Source organism: Anolis sagrei, chromosome 3 (genome assembly GCF_037176765.1).
Source record: "Anolis sagrei isolate rAnoSag1 chromosome 3, rAnoSag1.mat, whole genome shotgun sequence".
Classification (NCBI taxonomy): domain Eukaryota; kingdom Metazoa; phylum Chordata; class Lepidosauria; order Squamata; family Dactyloidae; genus Anolis; species Anolis sagrei.
This window is the reverse complement of record NC_090023.1, coordinates 42996884-43017176: the sequence shown is the minus strand read 5'-3', so window position 1 is coordinate 43017176 and position 20293 is coordinate 42996884. Positions and strand designations below refer to the sequence as shown.

The 20293-nt window shown below is 38.7% G+C and overlaps 1 protein-coding gene across 3 annotated transcripts in view; it reads left to right on the top strand.

The window, feature by feature from the left end:
• The window catches only part of IMPG2 (interphotoreceptor matrix proteoglycan 2), a 72420-nt gene that overhangs the window by 26467 nt on the left and 25660 nt on the right, over positions 1-20293 (top strand). For 2 of the 3 annotated variants that reach the window (XM_060770707.2, XM_060770709.2), the window contains exons 4-8: positions 1939-1970; positions 2068-2091; positions 17566-17615; positions 18411-18496; positions 19124-19285. In XM_060770707.2, the coding sequence (XP_060626690.2) occupies positions 1939-1970; positions 2068-2091; positions 17566-17615; positions 18411-18496; positions 19124-19285 (354 nt within the window). Of the gene's footprint in view, positions 1-1938; positions 1971-2067; positions 2092-12090; positions 12121-17565; positions 17616-18410; positions 18497-19123; positions 19286-20293 lie in introns of all 3 variants that reach the window. The other variant, XM_060770706.2, reaches the window with a different exon arrangement.

The following is a 20293-nucleotide window of genomic DNA, read 5'->3' as shown; positions in this document are numbered from 1 at the left end:
TCCTACCAGAAGTGTCCTGACGTCATGTGATAGCCTCCATCGGATTCCTGTGGGGCTCTGTTTCCAAAGTGTATGGAAACAGCTCTAAAGCCATGGAATGAAGTCCCTATTGTGTCCTTATTGTGTTGGGCCATTTGCAGGAAGGGTGGAGTGACATTGGAGGGGCTGCCATACGCAACTATCAATTTCTTCCTCCTCTTGACAAGCTATGTTCAGCTGCTTGCCTGGAAGGAGCAAGAAGCGGCAGCCAAAAGGTTTAAACCTCAGGATTTAATCCTATTGACCAAGGGGTAGGACAGAATGAAGACTACCATTTGTAATCAGGTCTGCCCCTGAAGTATTAGGCTGTTCTGGGAACTTGATATGTCTTTGAGTGCTTTCCTACCCACCTATTTTTCAATGCTTGCATTTTTGTTTAGCATGCAGATGTTTCTTTTCATCGGTTCCATTATTGTATGTTGTAAACTTGTTTTTTTTCTTGTCCCAATTAAAGGCTGTGGCCTTTGGCACGGGTCCTGCTGCATTACGGGATATGAGGGGTGCCAGCTGAGGCAGGTCTGGAGGGGTACCAAGGTCAACTGTCTTCGCAGGGTCAGGAGAGGTGTCCATATGGGAAGGGTCTCCATGTGGCAACTCCCTGTCATCTTGAAGGATCTGGTATCAGGCTGAACAAATGGTTTCATCCATTAACAGTTGGATTGGTCAGTGCCAGTATCTAGGACACATGTGTTGCATTGCAGCAGTAACTAATAAATTGTGGCCTTCGATTTACCACATATATCCGTTTTCCAATTGCAACCATGATGGTGTGTTATTGGAGAGGTGGAGCTGCCTCACCCTGTACAAAAAACCACTTAACTGTTTCAGTGTGTAAAGAAAAAAAATCATTTTATGATTGAACTTTTTAAAGTCTCTGAAGCATATGTATTGTAATCTGTATTAGTATTTAATCTGCACTGGCATTAGTAACCAGAATTTTCAAATAGAGATTACTGATTTAACTGTTCCTAGTCTGGTTTTGGGGACACACTTCTAAAGGTTTTTTTTTATTTAACAAATTTGAATCTTTTGGGTATAGCCTTTCAATTCTGCTTGTCGTCTGGAATAAAACAGAGTTTGAGATCAACATAAGGAAAACAGATGTGTCTTGAGCTATATATTTTTCCCTTGAACTCCTAAATTTATTATGCACAGATTATGAGAAATAATATTTTAACATAAAGTCTAAATATGTTAAAAAGCTGCTGAAGCTTAATAATAATACAATGGGTTGATATATTCCTCTACTCCAGTGGTTCCCAACCTGTGGTCTATGGACTACCAGTGGTTTGCAAGAATGAAAATATGGTCCATGGCCTCACCATTACTACACTGTTGCAACGAGAGTGACTGGTCTCGCAAAACCCTCTTATAGTGTTGAAGCTTATTAAATATGGTTTTCTCTGGGTGAGCAGGTGGCGACTACTAGATGGCATATGTTTTGTATCAAAAACTAGAGCTGATGTGGTCTATCCAATGCAATTTTCTGAATCAGCACCTCAAATAACAAAACCAAATCTAAAGTTGACCAAAAATCGATTTGTAATCCTTTTGGTACTAATATTGGAGAGTGGTCCCTGGTCAAAATGGTTCCTGGTCAAAATGGTCCCTGGTCAAAAAAAGGCTGGGAACCACTGCTCTATGAATAGCATGGCCTTAGCATACAGCCAAGACTTTTCTCTCTGTGAATTTGTTCAACATAGGTTTGTGATTCACTGTAACGTCAATCATGATGGGAATTGTAGCCTATGACTTTTGGTGAGCACAACATTGGAGAAGGCTATGTATGCTCTTCTACAATAGAAACTATGGGAGTGCTATTAGCAAAGGCACATATTTTTTTAAATTTCATAGTGCAAATATTTACTTGGACTTTCCTTTTTTTCTTTTTTCCCCTAGAAACTATCCTATGCTAAAGAAGCAGTGGGTGGGTGAGTATCTAAATGTCCTCTATTTTAAAATACATTGTAAAAGATATGAAGCACCATTTCATTCATTTATACATCTTTTATTCTGATTTCTTGTCAGTTCCTGCAGTGATTGGTCCTGTGGGTAAGTCATTTACGCTATATTTAAGCTTCTCTGTCATACCTTATGTTCACTTTATTTCAACAATCATTGTAGGATCTTTTGAAAATGTTTAATCTGTTTCTTGAACATCCTTAAGCTTTATTAGAGGCTCAGACAAATTGAAGATCCTACATGGAGATTTCAACCAGGTCTAGCCCACATGTTCTGTTGTGCCTCTGTGCCGAATGTACCACTCAGTGGTGCCTTGAGGTCTGAGCTGGAGAACCATTAACTTGAAGTGGTGATGTCCCTCCTCTGCTCAGTGTTCTAATTACAACAGAGAACCTGTTGAAGGATATAAACAGTGCCAATGGAAAGAGCCTTGCTTGTTCAGATGTCTGGCTTGATGTCCAATAACATCATACCTATGAAGGAAAAATTTAAAACTCTTATTCTGTTAATTGGTGTTTGACAAGGAACCCTTCAGTTTTGAAATCAAAGAGTTGGGTAGCTGATGTCCTGCACCTAAAGGAGTTTGGGCATGATATATTTTGGATGGCAGCCACACCTCCTACATGCCAAATAACTTTCAAAACTGAAAGGGTTGTCAAAACCAATTTGAAAAGTAGCATAAATGTCTACTATTCAAAGGAAAATAGTTTGTAAAAAAAATGGGTCTGCGGGCTCACCTGAGAAACCCTTGAAATGTGTGTCTGAATATTACACATAAGGGGCACAGCTGCCATTGACCATCACTACAAATAAATTCTTTGACAGGAGATTGAGGTATGTAAGTTGACATTAAAACACAGATAACATAAAAGGTTCATTAAAACAAAATATAACTGTTCTTATAAAATGATTGCATAACCACAGTAGTATTAAAAATGGGAAATAACAAAATTTGACAAGTTTAGGTACTAAACTAAATTAAACACACATTGTTTTCCACATACGACTGAATGTTTTGCCTTTTCTCGTCTTTACAAATTCTCTGATTTGAAACAAATTTCAGGGAAATCAGATCTACCCAGTTTCTCCCATCGCGTGTTTTGTTCCATACAATGCTAAAGAGGTTATTTGTAAACAAAGTACTTAGGGCACTGGCCAGGAGAATGGATTCATTTTAGGTACCTTCCAATGTTGTTATGCTTGGTTCTCCTATCATATCTATTTATAGTAACATAACACTCATATTTGGTGACAGTTGTATCTTTTATATGCCAGCATAAGTAGTTACAGATTTAGTAATGTGACTTGTCCAACAACAAGAATAGTAGTACAGAAGGTTTACATTGTATCTCATTCCTGTAAAACATTAACCCCTAAAGAAGAGATGAAGTGAGAACAGAAATTATTTTCAGCATCTGTCTTGCTAATGTACTTTGAAGGGCTATTGTGTGTTTGCACGGAAAACCCCCCATTGATTTTTACCTATGAGAGTCCACATGAGATTTCAAACTCAACCTTCTAAAAGTTTGGATTAAAATAGTAATCTGTTTGTTATGCCAGATTACTTTACATCATGAGCCTTTGCACTTGAGAAGTTTGCTATTATGTGTCTTTAAATTATTTTGAATGCATGGTGAACCTAACTGAACCTATCATGGAGTTTTCTTTGCAATGTATGTCCAGAGGAGGTTCATCATTGCCTTCCTCTTTGACTATGACATGTCCAAGGTGACCTAGTGGCTTTCAATGCACATGTGGGGATTCGAACTCTAGTTTCCCGGAGTCCTAGTCCAACCCCCAAACCATTATATCCCATTTGTTCTTTATAACATACGAGTAATGTAATGTTAAATTGCTACTAAAAGTTCCTGTCATAATGTATGGCTCAAGCAAGCATCTTGTGCATTGATGGCAACTCAGGGTCCATCTACACATACCACAAAATCCTAGACATGGTAACGTATTCTGCGTCTATCCTGCAGTAGTGGCAAGGTGTAGTCAAGCTGGACTGAAGCTAATTCAGCATTGCCAGACCATCACGTTAACCTTCCTGTCCCTGTTACCAATATTGGAGCTCTGTGGCTATCTGTTGAAGTGTCAGGAGGCAACATGACTCAACCCCCTTTTCCTGTGGGAAATGGGGATGATGGCACAGCCTTTGTGGATGGTGGGTTAGTTTGCTTAAGAGCAGGTCATGCTGTTTGCACTCTGTCTAAAGCATGGGGGAGTTTTACCATATTAAGGACCAGAAGTCCTGCAACATTGTTTGGGCACCCAAGAGCAACTTCTGGTTGACTTTGCATTTTAAAGCCTGTATAGACAAGCCCTCAGGTTTCAAAAAAGGCAGTACAGATTTAGCCCAGATAGCTTTGGAACAGATATTTTGGGCTGAAATAGGCCTGGAACATACATTATAGTGAAAAATTTTCTTTGTACGTTTTCTAGCTTGCTCTTTGCACCAGTGGGCATGAAGGGACTGTAGGCACCAGTATGATTATGGGACAATTCAGATTCTTCCAAGTTCTAGGTTACCACATGATTGCCAATATTATTTTCATAGATTTGCATCTTTCTGCATCATTCCTGTCCATGCTACCTTAGTAGATCTTACAAAATATATTTAGGTCTTATATACTCCAGGAAAATGATGCCCACATGATCCTTTGATCTCTTTTGTTCTATATCTAGTCAACATCCAGTTCATGACTTTAAGAATTATGCATTGTTGTGGTCACAGAAGCGCACACCCTCCTTGTAGCAAGAATCAGAAGAAAGTCCTGTCCATAAACAGTATGAGTTTTGTTTTGCTTTGCCCTTTTTGTGTTTTCTCTGAGTTTGGAGAAAAATGCAAAAGTAAAGCTTGACAGACTGGTCATTTCTGGTTATATGCGTAGATTGTTTTAGCTCCCTAGCTTTTGCATTTTTACATCTTTCTGAAGCTAGAAGAAACAGTAAATGAAACTGCACCACAGAGCCATAAGTACAAATTTAGCTTGATTTCTTCTGATCATTCGTCTGAAGAAAACAATGCTATGACAGATACAGTCTTCCTTTAAGTTCTTCCATATGTTTATGTGATAGAATGGACATGATGAGATAGGCTAAAGATGGGCAAATGACTTTATGCAAGGGTTGTATTCTCTACTGTCTTCTGTAAAGCTGCTCCAGAACCTTTAGTTTGTTTGCATTGAGATAGATTGGAGATACCGGAATCTAATTGGTTCAGTTCCCCAGTACAATGATCCATCATGAGTATGACTGAAATTTTTGCAGGGTCACACAGTGTGGCAAAGGAAAGCTAAATATATACTAAATGCAACTTCAGTGTAACATCTGTATTCCAGCCTGAACAACCTGTGGCTTTCCAGGTGTTTTGTACTCCAGCTCCCAGAGTTCTTGACCATTGGAACAACTGGACAGAGCTTTTAGGAGTTGGAGGCCCAAATACTTGGAGGGCCACAGGTTGTGTAGCCTGTCTGTATCCAAACAGAAATTTGAATATATTGACAAATCTCAAGAGTCAAGATGCAACTTTCAATATAGGTTCTGAACAGTTTCATATTAGTTTTTCTTAGCTCTGCACTATTTTACATAATCTGACATTTAGCCGTTTTAAATAAAATGACTACAAAGAGCTAATTAAGCCGGTGTCGTGCTTTCAGAACAATAAAGTTAATGTAAAGAATGATTTGTTAAAAACAAGCCATTTCCTCTGTATTACAAACAAGTTCAAGTAATTTTAAAAGACATATTTACAACATAGTGCCTTTAGAAGAACTGGAACATGTGTACCCAAGTGCCAGGAACTTGGATTCTGTTTCCAAGGCTGAAATGCCAATATGTGTTCATTTTCACCCAATCAGTTGAAGGCCTGGGAGTCTTTCCAAGTCCAGACATTCCAAGAAGCAATGAACTGGCATTGTAACTAGGGATTGTATTTAGACGTCAAAGAACTATGCTGCTCTCTATTAAACATGACAGGAAAAGCTGTTCCCTTTCAAAGAGCAGTTAGAGAATAATAAAAATACATCTGAAGTAGAATTAATTTTAATATAGTTGCTTGTTCTCACTTCCATTGCTGTCTAACTATACAAATAATCTGGGAACTAAGCTGATTCCCACTATACAGCAGTTTTGTTGTGTTGCTAATACATACACACACAAACAAACAATGAAGCACAATCATGTATACTCAAAATGTAATGACTGCCAGTGTTTTCATATGCACATTTTTCACATGTAATGTTGGTGCACAGGCATCAAACCAGACTTCTATTCCATACCAACACTTCACTATTAACCCCTCCTCCCAGGAGTGGGGGGTGTCTAAAATGGCTCATGGCCTTTCCCCAAGACATAGGAAAATCTGTTTTTTGGGTTGAATTTTTGATTCATACATTAGTATATATCAGGCATGGAGATTTTTTTTTTTTTTTTGCCCTGGGCCCTCCTTGTGGGCCCAGCCACAAGAGGCGGGCCAGGAGGAAGTGCAGATGGGGCCAGAAGGGGTGGGGTCATGGGCTGGTGGGGTCATGGGCTGGTGGGGTCATGGGCTGGAGGGCCCAGGATCAGAGCCATAAGTGGATGGAGCCATGGCCAGAAGGGCAGGGCTGGGGCCAGGAGAGGGAAGAGGCGGGCCTATCTCTGGGGAGAGAAACATGCTATTGTCAAGCGGTGGCAGTGTGTTTGCCTCCCCAGCTATTTTGGGTCCCGGGAAGACAGTGGCCCGCCTTCTCTGGGTCCAGAGGAGGCCAGCCAAACACACAGCTTGCAGTGATGCTTTTGTTTCCCCAACTCTTCTGGTCCCTGAGAAGGCAGTGGCCGGTCTTCCCAGGGCCCAGAGGAAGGAGATAAACACTCTGCTGTCAAGCACCCTCCAGAAAGTGCTTGGCAATGGTGTATCTCTGACTCGGCCCTCCTCTTAGACTGGGGATGAGGTTGGCCACTGCATCTGCATACTGAAAGGGGGGGGGGGTCAGAGCAGATGAGGGCCAGAGCAAAGAGCCCAAAGGGCCATGACCAGCCTGCGGGCCTGGGTTTGCTTGTGCCTGGTATATATAGTACATGAGAACTGAAAAGTAACCACCTACCACTCATAGCCATAAGCCCTAGTGATCAAGGACATGGGTTCAAAACAGAAGAATACAAATTAGTTATAATGAAAAATGCTTTACTAAAAGCTAATTTCATCTTCTTTTTTTTTTAGAATCTAAATAGTACTACAGTGTTTTATAAACAGTCTGACATAAAATTGCAGAACTGCAGCCATGATAATACCGTATCTTCCCAAGACTTCACCTATGTTTCATGTGACATGATTTATGTAATTGAGGCATAACTGTCATTTTATAAACAAGTTCTCTGATTATATTAGTGTATTTTATTTAGTTTAAATTCTGCAGTGCTGATATCAACTCTACATCAAATACACATAGTACAAATACACCTTTTTGGAAAACAATTAAAGAACTTAAGAGTAAAAAATATTTTTATACCAACTAGCAAATGAAAAACCACCTGTTCTTTCAGTTGTCCAATGCCTCTACTCCGCAATATCTGTCATTTCTATTTTTTTTAAAAATTGCAATGACAGAATGACAACTTGTTATTCTAAGGACCACCCATTGGAATGCCCCTTTTCATAATGCCAAGCACTGAAATGGACAGAAACTGTTATGGACCCCATCTCACACTATTTTTGCTAATTTCACAATTTCTTTGTGACCACAGATCAGCTCAAATGAACACTAGATCTGTAGTTCACTCCGGCGGGGGGGGGGGGGGGGGGGGCAGAGGCACAACTACTGGAAGTACGGCTGACAGTGCAGTAAGATGAAAATCATGTAACTCTCAAACTGTTATTCCAGTACCCTTCACCAATAGCTTTGCTGGTTAGATCTTAAACTTAAACAACATCCGGAGGCTTACACAATTCCCACTTCTGGCCTATAGACAAGAGCGAGAAGCATAGATTATCATATCATTACTTAGAATTGCTTTTAATTAAAAGTTAAATGGTTTCTTATTCCCATCAAATCAGTATCTAAATAACCTGGTTCTGGAACAGTACTACTTACTATATGTATTCCCACCCTTTCAATAGGAGATATTCAAAGGAACTCTATTAAGGCGATCAGGATTAGCACTTTTATCTTTCAGACACCACACTGAATTCTCTACTTGGAAAAGTTCAGTATCAACTTTTCTCCCCCTCTGTCATCTGGTATTCTTTAAATCTTGATACAGACATACTGCCTTTTTTGTGCTTACTGCCACCATTGTTATGCCAGCTTATCAGAGTCAGTTTGGACATTCTACTGTATTTGTAATATAATTAATTACAGATGCTATATTTTGGTAACATTTGACAGATGTGGAGCTGGCATATTGTTTTTAATACTTGTATTCTTTAAATTTTATGGTCTTATGTTGCATTTCAGAGTTTACTGTATAGCCTGGTAGTATATTAATTGTCAGTATAAAATTGTTGTTTGCTATATAGCCGGGTAGTATATTAATTGTCGGTATAAAACTGTGTTGTTGTTTTCTTGTTGTTGTTACTGTTGTTGTTGTTGTTGTTGTTGTTGTTAATAGACGTGGCACTTTACAAGTTATATAACAACAACATTCATCCAGATCTTCCCAATAAATAAATGTATTTTATGTTAACAAGAATAAGCAAAGCAGGTGGCAGGATATGGAGAGTTTTTTTCCCAAGCCATAAACAAAGACATTTGGATAAGGTTTTTTCAAGTGTTTCAGCCTATACCTTTTCCTAACTTTGACAGCATGAACCTCTGCTGTAGCATCTATAGGAAAGTTATATTCTGGGATGAGACAGGAACAACCACCCAATAATATTGATTCTGGTTTGGACGCATTTACAGATGGGCCCAACTGGAATTGCAGTTTTCACTCAGGTAGGGACAGTATATAGATTTCTGCATGCATGCACTTTCACCAATAACCTTTGAAGTGTCTGCTTTATGGTAGGTTTCACTCCGGTAGGGACAGTGTATAGATTGGTGCATGCATACAATTTCAGTAGTAGCCTTGGAAGTGTCTGCTTTATGGTAGGTTTCACTCCGGTAGGGATGGTGCATAGATTTCTGCATTCACACACTTTCAGCAGTAGCCTTTGAAGTGTCTGTTTTCTAAAGAGTTTGGCAAGGATTAAACAATTGTATTCACTTGAGTTTTTAACAAATGGAGGACATCATTTTGTTTATGATGTTTGTTTTGTTGCATGTTTCATTATGCCATGTTGTTGTTGTTTTTGTGTCAGAAATGACTTGCTAGTCGCTTCTGGTGTGAGAGAATTGGCCTTCTGCAAGGATGTTGCCCAGGGGACGCCCTGATTTTTATCATCCTCTTGTCCCTGCATGGGAAGCTGGAGCTGACAAATGTGAGCTCACCCCATCTTGCGGATTCAAATCACAGACCTTCAAGTTAGCAGCAGCCAGCACATTGCACCATTGTGGCTCCATAGTTTCATAGTTTCACTGCGGCTTCACAATACCAGTGATACTTTTCTTTGTTTTACTTGGAATTCTGCATCTTCCTTTATTATATGTCGGTTTCCTTTGACTGTAAACCATCTTGTAAATCCATTTGATTGAATATAGATCCACATTCCTGAAATAGATACAAGTGAATCTAAAAATGTATGAGATTAATTTTCTAATCCTGAAAGATAGGTAGGAGATTCTTCGATGTCATGCTTACCTTTACGAAGTGGAACATTTTGGTTTAATGAGTTAATCCATCACATAAAATGCTTTACCATTTTATCACAGTTGTGAAACACAAGATATGTCATATCTAGATTGCTATCCCAGTGTTATTTAATTTTTTATTTCTTACACATGTATCCTGCTTTTCGAACAAACAGCACTCCAGGTAACTAATAACAATAAAAGAGAATATAGTGTAGATGAATTGTTGCTGGATGTGGAAAATGGCCTCAGCCAATTGAACCATCAATTGCATAGAAGACTGGCTAAAAGGAATTTATAGATTTCTTTCCACATGCACACTCTTACCTCCTTTTTCATGTACAGGCTGTTTAATACTTCCTTTTGGAGGGATTTTTAACTAGTAAAGAGATATAGAAAATGGGGAATACACAATAAAATTATTTCTGGCATCACAAATTCATTATGGATTTTCTAAACAGTATATCTTTTTATGGTGTATAACACCATATAATGATGTACAATGAAAAATAATCCAAGATAATAAAGCAACAATAAAATGCAATGTTAAAAATACATAAAACAAAGCAGCTAAAACAATAACCTCAATTAGAACAATTGGGTAACATGAATGTATCCACAAATTAACAAGAAGAAGGATCAGAGATATGGGGCCAGCCAACAGAGCAAAGTTATGCTTTTTAAATGATTATGCAAGAAAAAACATTTCAATGACTCTTTCAATGGAAAACAAGGAGGCTTCACAAAAATATATATGTATATACTGCTTTCGATCTTATTTTAGTTCTTTTGATGTTCTACTGGAATCACAACAAATAATAGAGTCCTTAAGATATTATAAAAGTAAGATAATGTTGTTGAGCAAGTTGTAAAACTAAAGAATGGGATACAATTTATAAGGATTGTTTAATTGTTTTGGACTTGCATGTTTACCTTACAGAACTTCGAATGTTGGGTGGAAGTTCGGGGAGATCATGATGAAGGGAAGATACTTTTATTGTTCTATCATTATTCTGTTGGACACCATCGTCCCCATGCTACTTCTTCTCTAATATAACAAACAGCTACGGGATGTAATGGATGTCTTACCAATAAGGGTTTAAATGCTAAGAAAAACCCTTTGTCTCTATGCATCCCTTCCTTATCATACTAGCTCTTCTGTGTGTTGTCAAAAGCCTTTCATGGCTGGAATCACTAGGTTGCTGTGAGTTTCCTGGACTGTATGGACATGTTCCAGAAGCATTCTCTCCTGATGTTTCACCCACATCTATGGCAGGCATCTTTAGAGGTTGTGAGGTCTGTTGGAAACTAGGCAACTGAGTTTTACATATCTGTGGAATATCAAGGGTGGGAGAAAGAAGTCTTGTTTGTTTGAAGCAAGTGTGAATGTTGCAATTGGCCACCTTGATTAGCATTTAATGGCCTTGCAGCTTCAAAGCCTGGATGGTTGCTGTCTGGGGATCCTTTGTTGAGAGGTGTTAACTGGCCCTGATTGATTCTTGTCTGGAATTCCCCTATTTTTTGAATATTACTATTTATTTACGGTCCTGATTTTAGAAGTTTTTTTAAATACTGGTATCCAGATTTTGTTCATTTTAATGGTTTTCTCCTTTCTGTTGAAATTGTCCACAAGCTGCAAGGCCATTAAATGCTAATCAAGGCGGTCACTGGCAACATTCACACTTGCCTCAAGCAGACAAGAGTTCTTTCTCCCACCCTTGACATCCCACAGAAATATAAACCGCACTTGACTAGTTTCCAACAGATCCCTCAACCTCTGAGGATGCCTGCCATAGATGTGGGTGAAACGTCAGGAGAGGATGCTTCTGGAAGATGGCCATACAGCCTGGAAAACTCACTGCAACTTAGCTCTTCTAGTTTGTAAAAAATTAAAAATTAAACATGCAAGTCCAAACTACAAATGTAAATGTGTAATTTCACCCGTTTTAGAGTACTAGGGATCGAGTGACACCACAGTTAAATTTACCTGTTTATTTTATTTACAGAGATTTTATTCTAACCAGAATTTACAACCAATATAGCTCAGTTATCTTCATCATACCTCACTGTGACAAAAACAAGCACTAGTAAACTATGAAAGAAATTAGGAGATTGAGTTACTTCATGGGCTGAAAATCTCTGTAAAAATTAACAGGCAAATTCATTGTACATTTTGATATTTTATAGAAGTAAGTATGAACTCTCTCATATTTGGGGCACTACTGTGGCTGGATGACCTCCAAATTTTAAGATACATAGTCTTGAATGAATTAACTCCTCTGTTTTTACTGATGTTCTATTACTCATTATCCATTTTTAAGAACCTGCTCGTGCACGGATACATGTATACATTAATATTTTGCTTAATACCCAGCCAAGCTGGTCCAGAGCTTCATATATGCAGGTAGGCAATAGATGTTCTTGTTGTGTCCTTCTATCTAGATGTTACCGCAGCTGGACCAAATTTTTCTCACTGAAGTCATTGGGCTGTGTGACTGTAGCTAAGGTCAAGCTCTTCATCCACTGCCCAGCTTGGTATTCTATTGTAACTATATGTTTTCTGGCAGTCATCTATTTACCAGTATGTTTATTTAAAGGGTAATAGATATTTCATTTTGGATATTATCATCAGAAATGTCTGGATGTTGGGTCTGGGCTTTCAGAAGAATTTCAGTTCTTCAAGAGAAGCAGAGGTGTGTAGGTATGCTCCCTCTGAACCAACTCAGCATATATTTCTGTTTATAATTGTAATATATACAAAAGGGAAGACTAAGGTAATTAAAAGACAGCTTCTGTTCTTATGGTTACATAATTGACTTCAGAAGTATGTATTTAAGGATAAATTTGGTCCTCTTACTTTTTGTCTGATTTGTTCTTAGGATTTTGACTTTAAATATAGCAACATTGCATCGCTTAACAGGTATCTAAATACTTCCGGTTTTTGGTATTTTTAATCTGCATATTAAAAACCTAATAGCTCTCATTTTCTGCTTCTGTAAATAAAAATAAAACTCAGAATTCTGTTTTTTACTACACCATTTGTGAAGTGAGGTAGCATGGTCACCAAAGATTGGGCCTTCTCAGTAACAGTTATATATCTGAAGCCAAATGTTATGACTTTTTAATACTCAGTGGAAGTGTTTTCCTGTGATTGTAATTGCTTGGCTTTTAATAGTGTTCTTGTTACTTTCAGTGGCATGGTGGTTTTTTAATGGCTCAGGAAGATCGGCGTTACTGTTGGAAAATGCTGAGTTTTTTATTTTCCATATGATTTTCTTTCATTTTTTATGATATTGCAAACCAACTTGGTAATGTTGTATTGGAAACTGGATAAAGTATTTTCCTACCAAATAACATCCAGTAGTAAACCGGTGAAAATGCTCTTTGCATAATCTACCTAGCAAAGTAGCTTTCCTTTTACAGAATTTATTTATTATTTAATGTGAAGAATAAGAATATAGGTCAAGTTGCCCTCAAGCCACTTCAAGCCGATGTTAGAGGGATCTAGTGTCATTCAACTTCTTTGTTTCTGAGACCCTTCTCACTTTTTCTCCTCTTTACACATACTTTTAAATCCCAGTCCATTTCCTGATAACATTTATCAGATCCATAAGCAGAAAATTCCTTGTTAAGTGTCCATGCCTTGGATCAAAGAAGAATTGTGGTCCTCCATCATGATAAAGTTCTTCCTCTTATGGATAACTGACTAGGGGAACCAATCTGGTCTGGCTTCTCCTCCAAATAATTTAATAAGTTATAACCTGCTTCTGTCAATGGAGACTTTGGCAAGCTGGAGGTCTTTCTCCCTCACTATTTAATTTAGCAGTAGTCATACTTCAGAAAAGCAAGCAAGGAGTGTGTTGCATTCTAGCCTTGAGGTCACCCTTTTTCACCCAGCACCACACCAAAATCCAGTAGTATCTAATTACAGCAGTTTATTTAGAAAAATATATACAAAAGGGGAATAACCTCCCCCCAAATAGAAAAGGTGCTATAAAATAGCAGTCGTAAATATATAAAAAGTTCAATAGTCCATAAAGACAAGGTACATGGAATCAAGGAAATCAAGATCATGGGCATAAATCCATAAGCATGAAAAGAGTAGCTATTCCAAGGCAAAACTCTTACAGGAACATAGGCAAACACCGGAGACAAGATTAATGAGCATGAGAGGTGATCCAGGAACTTGATTCTATAGCAAACTTATCTGTTCTGGAAACACTCTGAAAACATCACTTAATTTAAGCTCAGGCCCTACCAAGATGCCACGAGGTTATCTCTTTGACACCAGGGTTTGAAAGACTTCTCATGGAGTTTCAAGGACTTCTCACAGAGTCTTTCTGTCTAATTAATCTACCCTTCACTCCCTCTGTGCAGAGGCCCAATCTGATATCACAGGCAAACTCCTCATCTGTTGAACGCCAATTCCCATGAGAAACGGGATCCCAAACATCCTCTGTAACTGCTAGTCCTTCTCTCTGATTTAAGGCCTGCAATTCAGCCTGTGTTTCAGCCTGATTACATAATGACTCAATGAAAAAACCATCATCCTCTCATCCTCTGAGGATTCCCCAGCATCCTGTTGCTGAGCCCTAACACAGTGGTAGGAGAGAATGTGTGCTGATGTTTTATTTCATGCAAACAAGAAGGGCCTCCATAGCTATTTTAATCCTCCCAAAAGGTGCTCTTTAGTTTCTTCGTGATTTGTCCTGCTTGAGAGGAAATGACTTCACAATATTTATATGAATGTTTGACCTTTGACTACTCTTCCAGCTTGCATGCTGCACCTAAAAAGCTTCTTCTTGGTTGGAGGGAAAGAAGGCAGCACTCACTTGCCAAAAGCCATCCTAACATCCAGAGATTTTTTAGTGTAGCCCTGTCTTAGTGTCTTGAAAGGAGGGAATGGAACTGAACTTCTTTGTTGTTTTCTTTGTGATGGTTACAAAGTACACATCTTTCCAACCATCTAAATTTTAAATTTGCTCTTTAGAGAATCAAAAAATGCTAAGTATGTCTGAAGGTTCCCTTTTGACAAAATCAGCCAGAATCTGATTATAGATTTGAGGTACGAAGTCAGAGAGGTAGTAAAAAAAGGTGGTAATTGATATTTTGATGCACTTCAGTGATTCCTAAAATTTGGATGTAGTCCACTCTTACGTGTTTCATAGGACAACGGACCCTAATATGGATACCAAACTTGAAAATGCATCTCCTGATTTGGGGGTGGAATTGTGACTATCTATAAAAGTAACATCCAGCTTTATGGAACCAAATCTCTCTCCCCCCTCCCCCCAAACAAATTCTTCTTTCTCAATTCCAACAAAGGATTCTACTATCATTGTCACCACCATGTTCTATCCAGTGCTCATTTCCACAGTTGACAATGAAATCAGTAATTGAGGTGTAGTGGACACACACACATACTTTAATCAGTGTTACTCTCTGAACAGAAGGTAGATATAGAATAAATATAACATAAATATATTTTGGTGGTCACAATAATCCTGGGTCATTTGCTGTTTGTGTATGAGCCACAATAAGTATATTTTTAAATCCCTGTAGTTCCTTGGGTTTTTTTTTACCTTGTTAATGTTCTGCTATGGGTAGTGATAAGTTGTCTATTAACCCACTGAAGTTCTGTTTAAGGCCACTCTTTACTGTTCTTCTTGACCAAAATCTAGCATTGCACATGCAAGAGATACTTTCAGATGCAGTACAGCTCCGTTCAAAAGTCAGCTCAGTCGTTGGTACATTGTGTGTCTTTGTTCAGAGCTGTATGTTTCATTTTATATTTGGATGCTATGAGAGTTGAAGGAGACACAGGAAGTGCTAATCAGTAGCATTTCATCTTTGATTCCTTCATAAGGGTTGAAGCAGAGCCCACTCTTTCCCTTCAGAGTAAAATGTTACAATAAATAATTTTAGGCATTCCTGTATGATTGGGTTACAGTGTGGTATGCTGAGGGTGTGTATGCAGATTTTGGACATCACATGCACCTTGAGAATAATGGAGCACCGTCTGTCAAGTGAAGGGAATTGTATCTTATGATCCCAATTGCCTCATTTTAAGTTCTGTCTTCCCATCACATGTGTTTCCCTCTTCAGTTTCCCCCCAATATTTTCCCCATTGTTGCCCATCTTCGAACCATCACACAGAAAATCCTTTTCTTCCTCCTCTCCGTGTTACTTTTTTATCAGGCAAAACTTCAATATCTAAAGCCAAGATTACTATGGACCTCATTCCTTTGGGGAGGGGGAGAAGCAGGGGGATTTTAAACCGCTTTGGCTTGATAAGTCTTTCCCATGCCTTCCTTCACTTCATTAGACCAGTGTAATTTTAAAAACCTTTGCAACCATCCCCTCTTGCAAAGTTGTGCTTCCCTTCATTAGACCAGTTTAATTATAAACCACTTTGCCACAATCCCCTCCTAGGCTTTCATTCCCTCCATTAGACCAGTGTTATGTTAAAAAGCTAGCAATAGCACAATTTTGAGCCTAGATTCTATTAAGAAGAAAAGGCAGACCTTTTGAGGCCTATCCCTGCCTTGTTTGTTCTTGTACAAAACTCCGCCATTCATGATTAATTGTAGTATGCATGTAGAAAGCAACAGAGACATGTCCTCCAGATCCTTTCCATCCCTTCAATTCCCACCCTTCCTGTGTAAATGGGAAAAGACTGCAAAGAAACAAATGCAAGCTATTTTTGAACATGGTTACAGAGGCCCCTTTGGTTGAGAACTCTGCTTTATCAACCATACTGCTTTCATGAGATATATAAGCAGAGTATTTTGTAAGATGTATGGTCAGATTAATTGCTTGTCCTTTAAGTATCACCTGTCACACATCTCTGAGGATGAAAATGCATTTTCAAAGAATTTTTGTTGCATGACTTCAAGTTGTTTGTTTGTCATGGTGGTGGCCCTATCATAAGGCTTTTTGGGAAGGATTTGTTAAGAGAGAGGTTGCCTTTACCTCCTCCGAAGATGAGAGAGTGTGACTTGCCCAAGGTGGGTTTCCATGATCAAGTGGGGATTTGAAGTACCCTGGTTCTCCTCAAAGAATTACTGATCCCCCTAAAATAGATCAAACCTCTCTTTTTCTTCCCCCAGCATTGATTTTCCACTGATTTCTGGTGATGTCCTATTTGTTTTTCTCATGTTGCCACTTACAATAATAATACTGAGAAATCTCCGGTAAGAAAATGTCATCAGAGTTCTGTAGCAACAGCAGTGACAGTCAACATGTTAAGCTTATGCCGCTATAGCCACACTTCTCCCCATCATCACCCGCGTAGTCAAATTCTTGTTTCTCATTCATCGGCCTTCTCCCTAAACGTGAAGTGGGAATGGGAACAACAGTGAAGAGGAGGCACTGCTGACTTCACCTGTAGCATACCCTCCAACATTTTACAGATGTTGAATGTAAACTTTTTTGTCCCTTTAATTCCATTTGTAGCAATTGAAGTGAGCCAAGGACTAAGGGAAAATGCGGGATCAGGACATTTTAAAAACACGAACAAGTTGATAGAGACTCCGTTGGGACTATCATCAAATTGCGATAGTTACAGCATATACTATACTCTAACCCTCTTGTCTCATGGAAGGGGAGGCACACTGGAGAAGGGGCTTATTACCCATCCTTCATAACCTATCCTTGTATTATGGCGCTCCCAGCACAGCCTGAGAAAACTAGAGCTTGCACTGCATCAAAGTTATATGATGAGCCAGTCTTCCCAGTTTGTTAAAGTTCTCCCAGCGCTTACATACGGTTTTGTTTCTATTTTTTTAAAAGAAGGAAATACATAAATCCAAATTTTACCATTAATCTTTTTGTGATCTTTGGTTTTCAGTTTTGGGGTACCAACACCTTCTCCAGCTGGTGATGCTACCACATTAAGAGGTCAGTTCTTCTGTATTTAATTATTCATTGCTTATTAAATTGATGGGGAGAGTGACATTTTCAATTTTCAATGAAAGGAATGATTAATGGAATATCAAGGTGCTCTTGGTATCTCCTGTACTCTTTAGACTACACAATTTTCTGTGCTGTGGGGTGTGCATCATTCACAATGAAGGAAGTCAATATGTGTGCTGCTGCAGCTTACAAAAATCCATAGGATGAATACTAGACATACATCAAGCACACTTGTTGAAATCAATAGCACTTGAGCTAGTCACTAGAAACTTAAATAAAATTTATTTCAGTCAGTCTAATCAAGGCACAGTATAGCTAGGTCTGGTTCTCACCAATTTAGTATTTTTAAAGCTTTATTGTGTGGTATGAACTAGAGTAGAGGAGATAATAATATTTTACCATAGAGCTAATATAGTCAGCCTTCCACATTCACTGAGTTAGCAGCACAAAACCACCGTGAAAGTGAAAAACTGTGAATAAAGAAATTGTGATTTTTTTTATCTGAGAGAACACCTCTCTAGAAATATCTAGGTCCTCCCAGTTGAAGTTGACCATAGAGTTGTGCTGGAAGATCTAGATGTTCCTAGAGCGATGTTCTCTCTAAAACTCTAGGTCCTCCAGCATAACTGGAGAAAGTTGACCACTGAAGCAACTAGAGATTTCTAGATAGAACATTTTAAACAAATCTGTACATCATCAAATTCATAAACATTAAACCTGCAAATATGGAGGTACAATGATGTTTAACTAACTAAGGCATGTTATGTCTTTCCTTCCTAGATGCAGCTGCTAATGTTCCACCGCCAGATGTAGTGTCAGTTGAGAGCCCTTCAGACATTACCACTGAAAAGATTGAATACTCAGAAGTATGTGCAATGGGCTTTATGTTATGCTTGTCCAGTAGAAGGGAAAGACACTTCTAGAATTGATACCACTTTTAAAGAAAAATGTTTATGGCTCAACAATATTTCAGGGAGGTGAAAGTAGTCCTCCACAGCCAGTGCCCTCCAATATAACACTTTCTCATTCTCAACTACTCCTATGCTAAGCTCACAACAGAATAAGAGACAAAAATGTGAACTTTCTGTTTCCTTAACTTCCATTTACACACCATCTACACACTTCATCCAGCTCTCCAATATCACTTTGGGGAGGGGGATGCTACCTCTACCATTTCCCTTCACAGGCATTCAAACAGGCCAGAAGTAGTGCCATGACAAAGAGAGTGGTAGTGGTGGGGAGGGAGTTAGGTCAGTGCTTAGGATCTCCAGGAACAAATGAAATTCTTACCTTTTACCATTTGACTCAGAGACTTTATTGAAAAGAGTTAAGCTACAGTATTCACATTCACCTTGAATAAGTTGACCCAGGTTTTGGAGGTTGATTTTTTTTTACTGACGTTTCTAGACTTATACATGAGTAGATAGGGTAATCTGTTTCAAAAACTGTACTGTTGAGAGGAAGATTTCTAAATCTACTATTTTTTTTGCTAGATCAATAATGAGATAAAGAGAGATGATGAAAAACTGGTGAAACCGTCACCTGAACAGATGGTCGAGTTCAGCATACTTCTTCCAGAGGAAAAATTCACTGAGGAGCTGAGTGACCCCTTTACAGAAGAGTACCAGCAACTCTCACTGCAGTTTGTTTCTGAAGTAATTGTGTTAACCTGCATACTTTTCTATATGCTTTATGTGTCCGGGAGATTGTTTGGGTGGCTTTAGTAATCTCAGTAGTGTATTTCGGGAGGGGGATACTAGTTAAATTCTTCAAGGATTTGAGCTTCAGAACTATACAGTGAGAGTAATGTCTGGTTTCCAGAGAGACCAGTACGCTCTTGGTAAAATTTATTATCATATAATGTGGGATCATCATTCTTGAATTTTGATCCAATAAGATGAAGTAGTTGAAGAAAAATTATATTAATATTTTGGCTCACATATCTCTTTGAGCTGAATGTTATGACTTCATCACATGGGAAAAATTGCCCACTATGTAGATCTATTTCTGGTGGGGCTCTGTGCTTGAAGTTGAACTGTCATAAGAGAAGAAGAGGAGGAAACTGGGTGGCAATACTTCCCCCTGTGGGATGAGGTGAGGGGCAATGCTAGCAATGTGGATAGTGGGTTCCTCACGCCCCATGCTGAATTCACCATGATCCATGGCGAACCCCCCTGCTATCACCCCAATTGGGACCTCAGTGTGATGATGCTTCTAGATGGAGGAATTTAAAATTCTAGGGGTTTCTGTTTAGCTAACCGTTTAGCAGCTGTTAGTTCAAAGGATAGACTGAGGCTATGTCTACATGGGCCAAATAGTGTGGGTCCTATTTTAAGTTGCTGCAAAGAATCCACCTGACATACAGCTATTTATTATTTTATTTATCATGTCAGGAGCAAACCAAACAGTTGTATTGTATTTTTTTAAAAAAGTTTGAAAACTTGGCATTCTATTAAATGTCCTTTGACCAGTAGCTGGCCACTAGGAGTGCCTCTGGTGTTGCTATAAGAAGGTCCTCCATTGTGAATGTGGTAGGGCTCAGGTTGCATTATAATAGGTGGTCTGTGGTTTGCTCTTCTTCACATTCACGTCGTGGATTCCACTTTGTAGCCCCATTTCTTAAGGTTGGCTCGTGGTGCCAGAGCACAGTCTGTTTCGCGCCT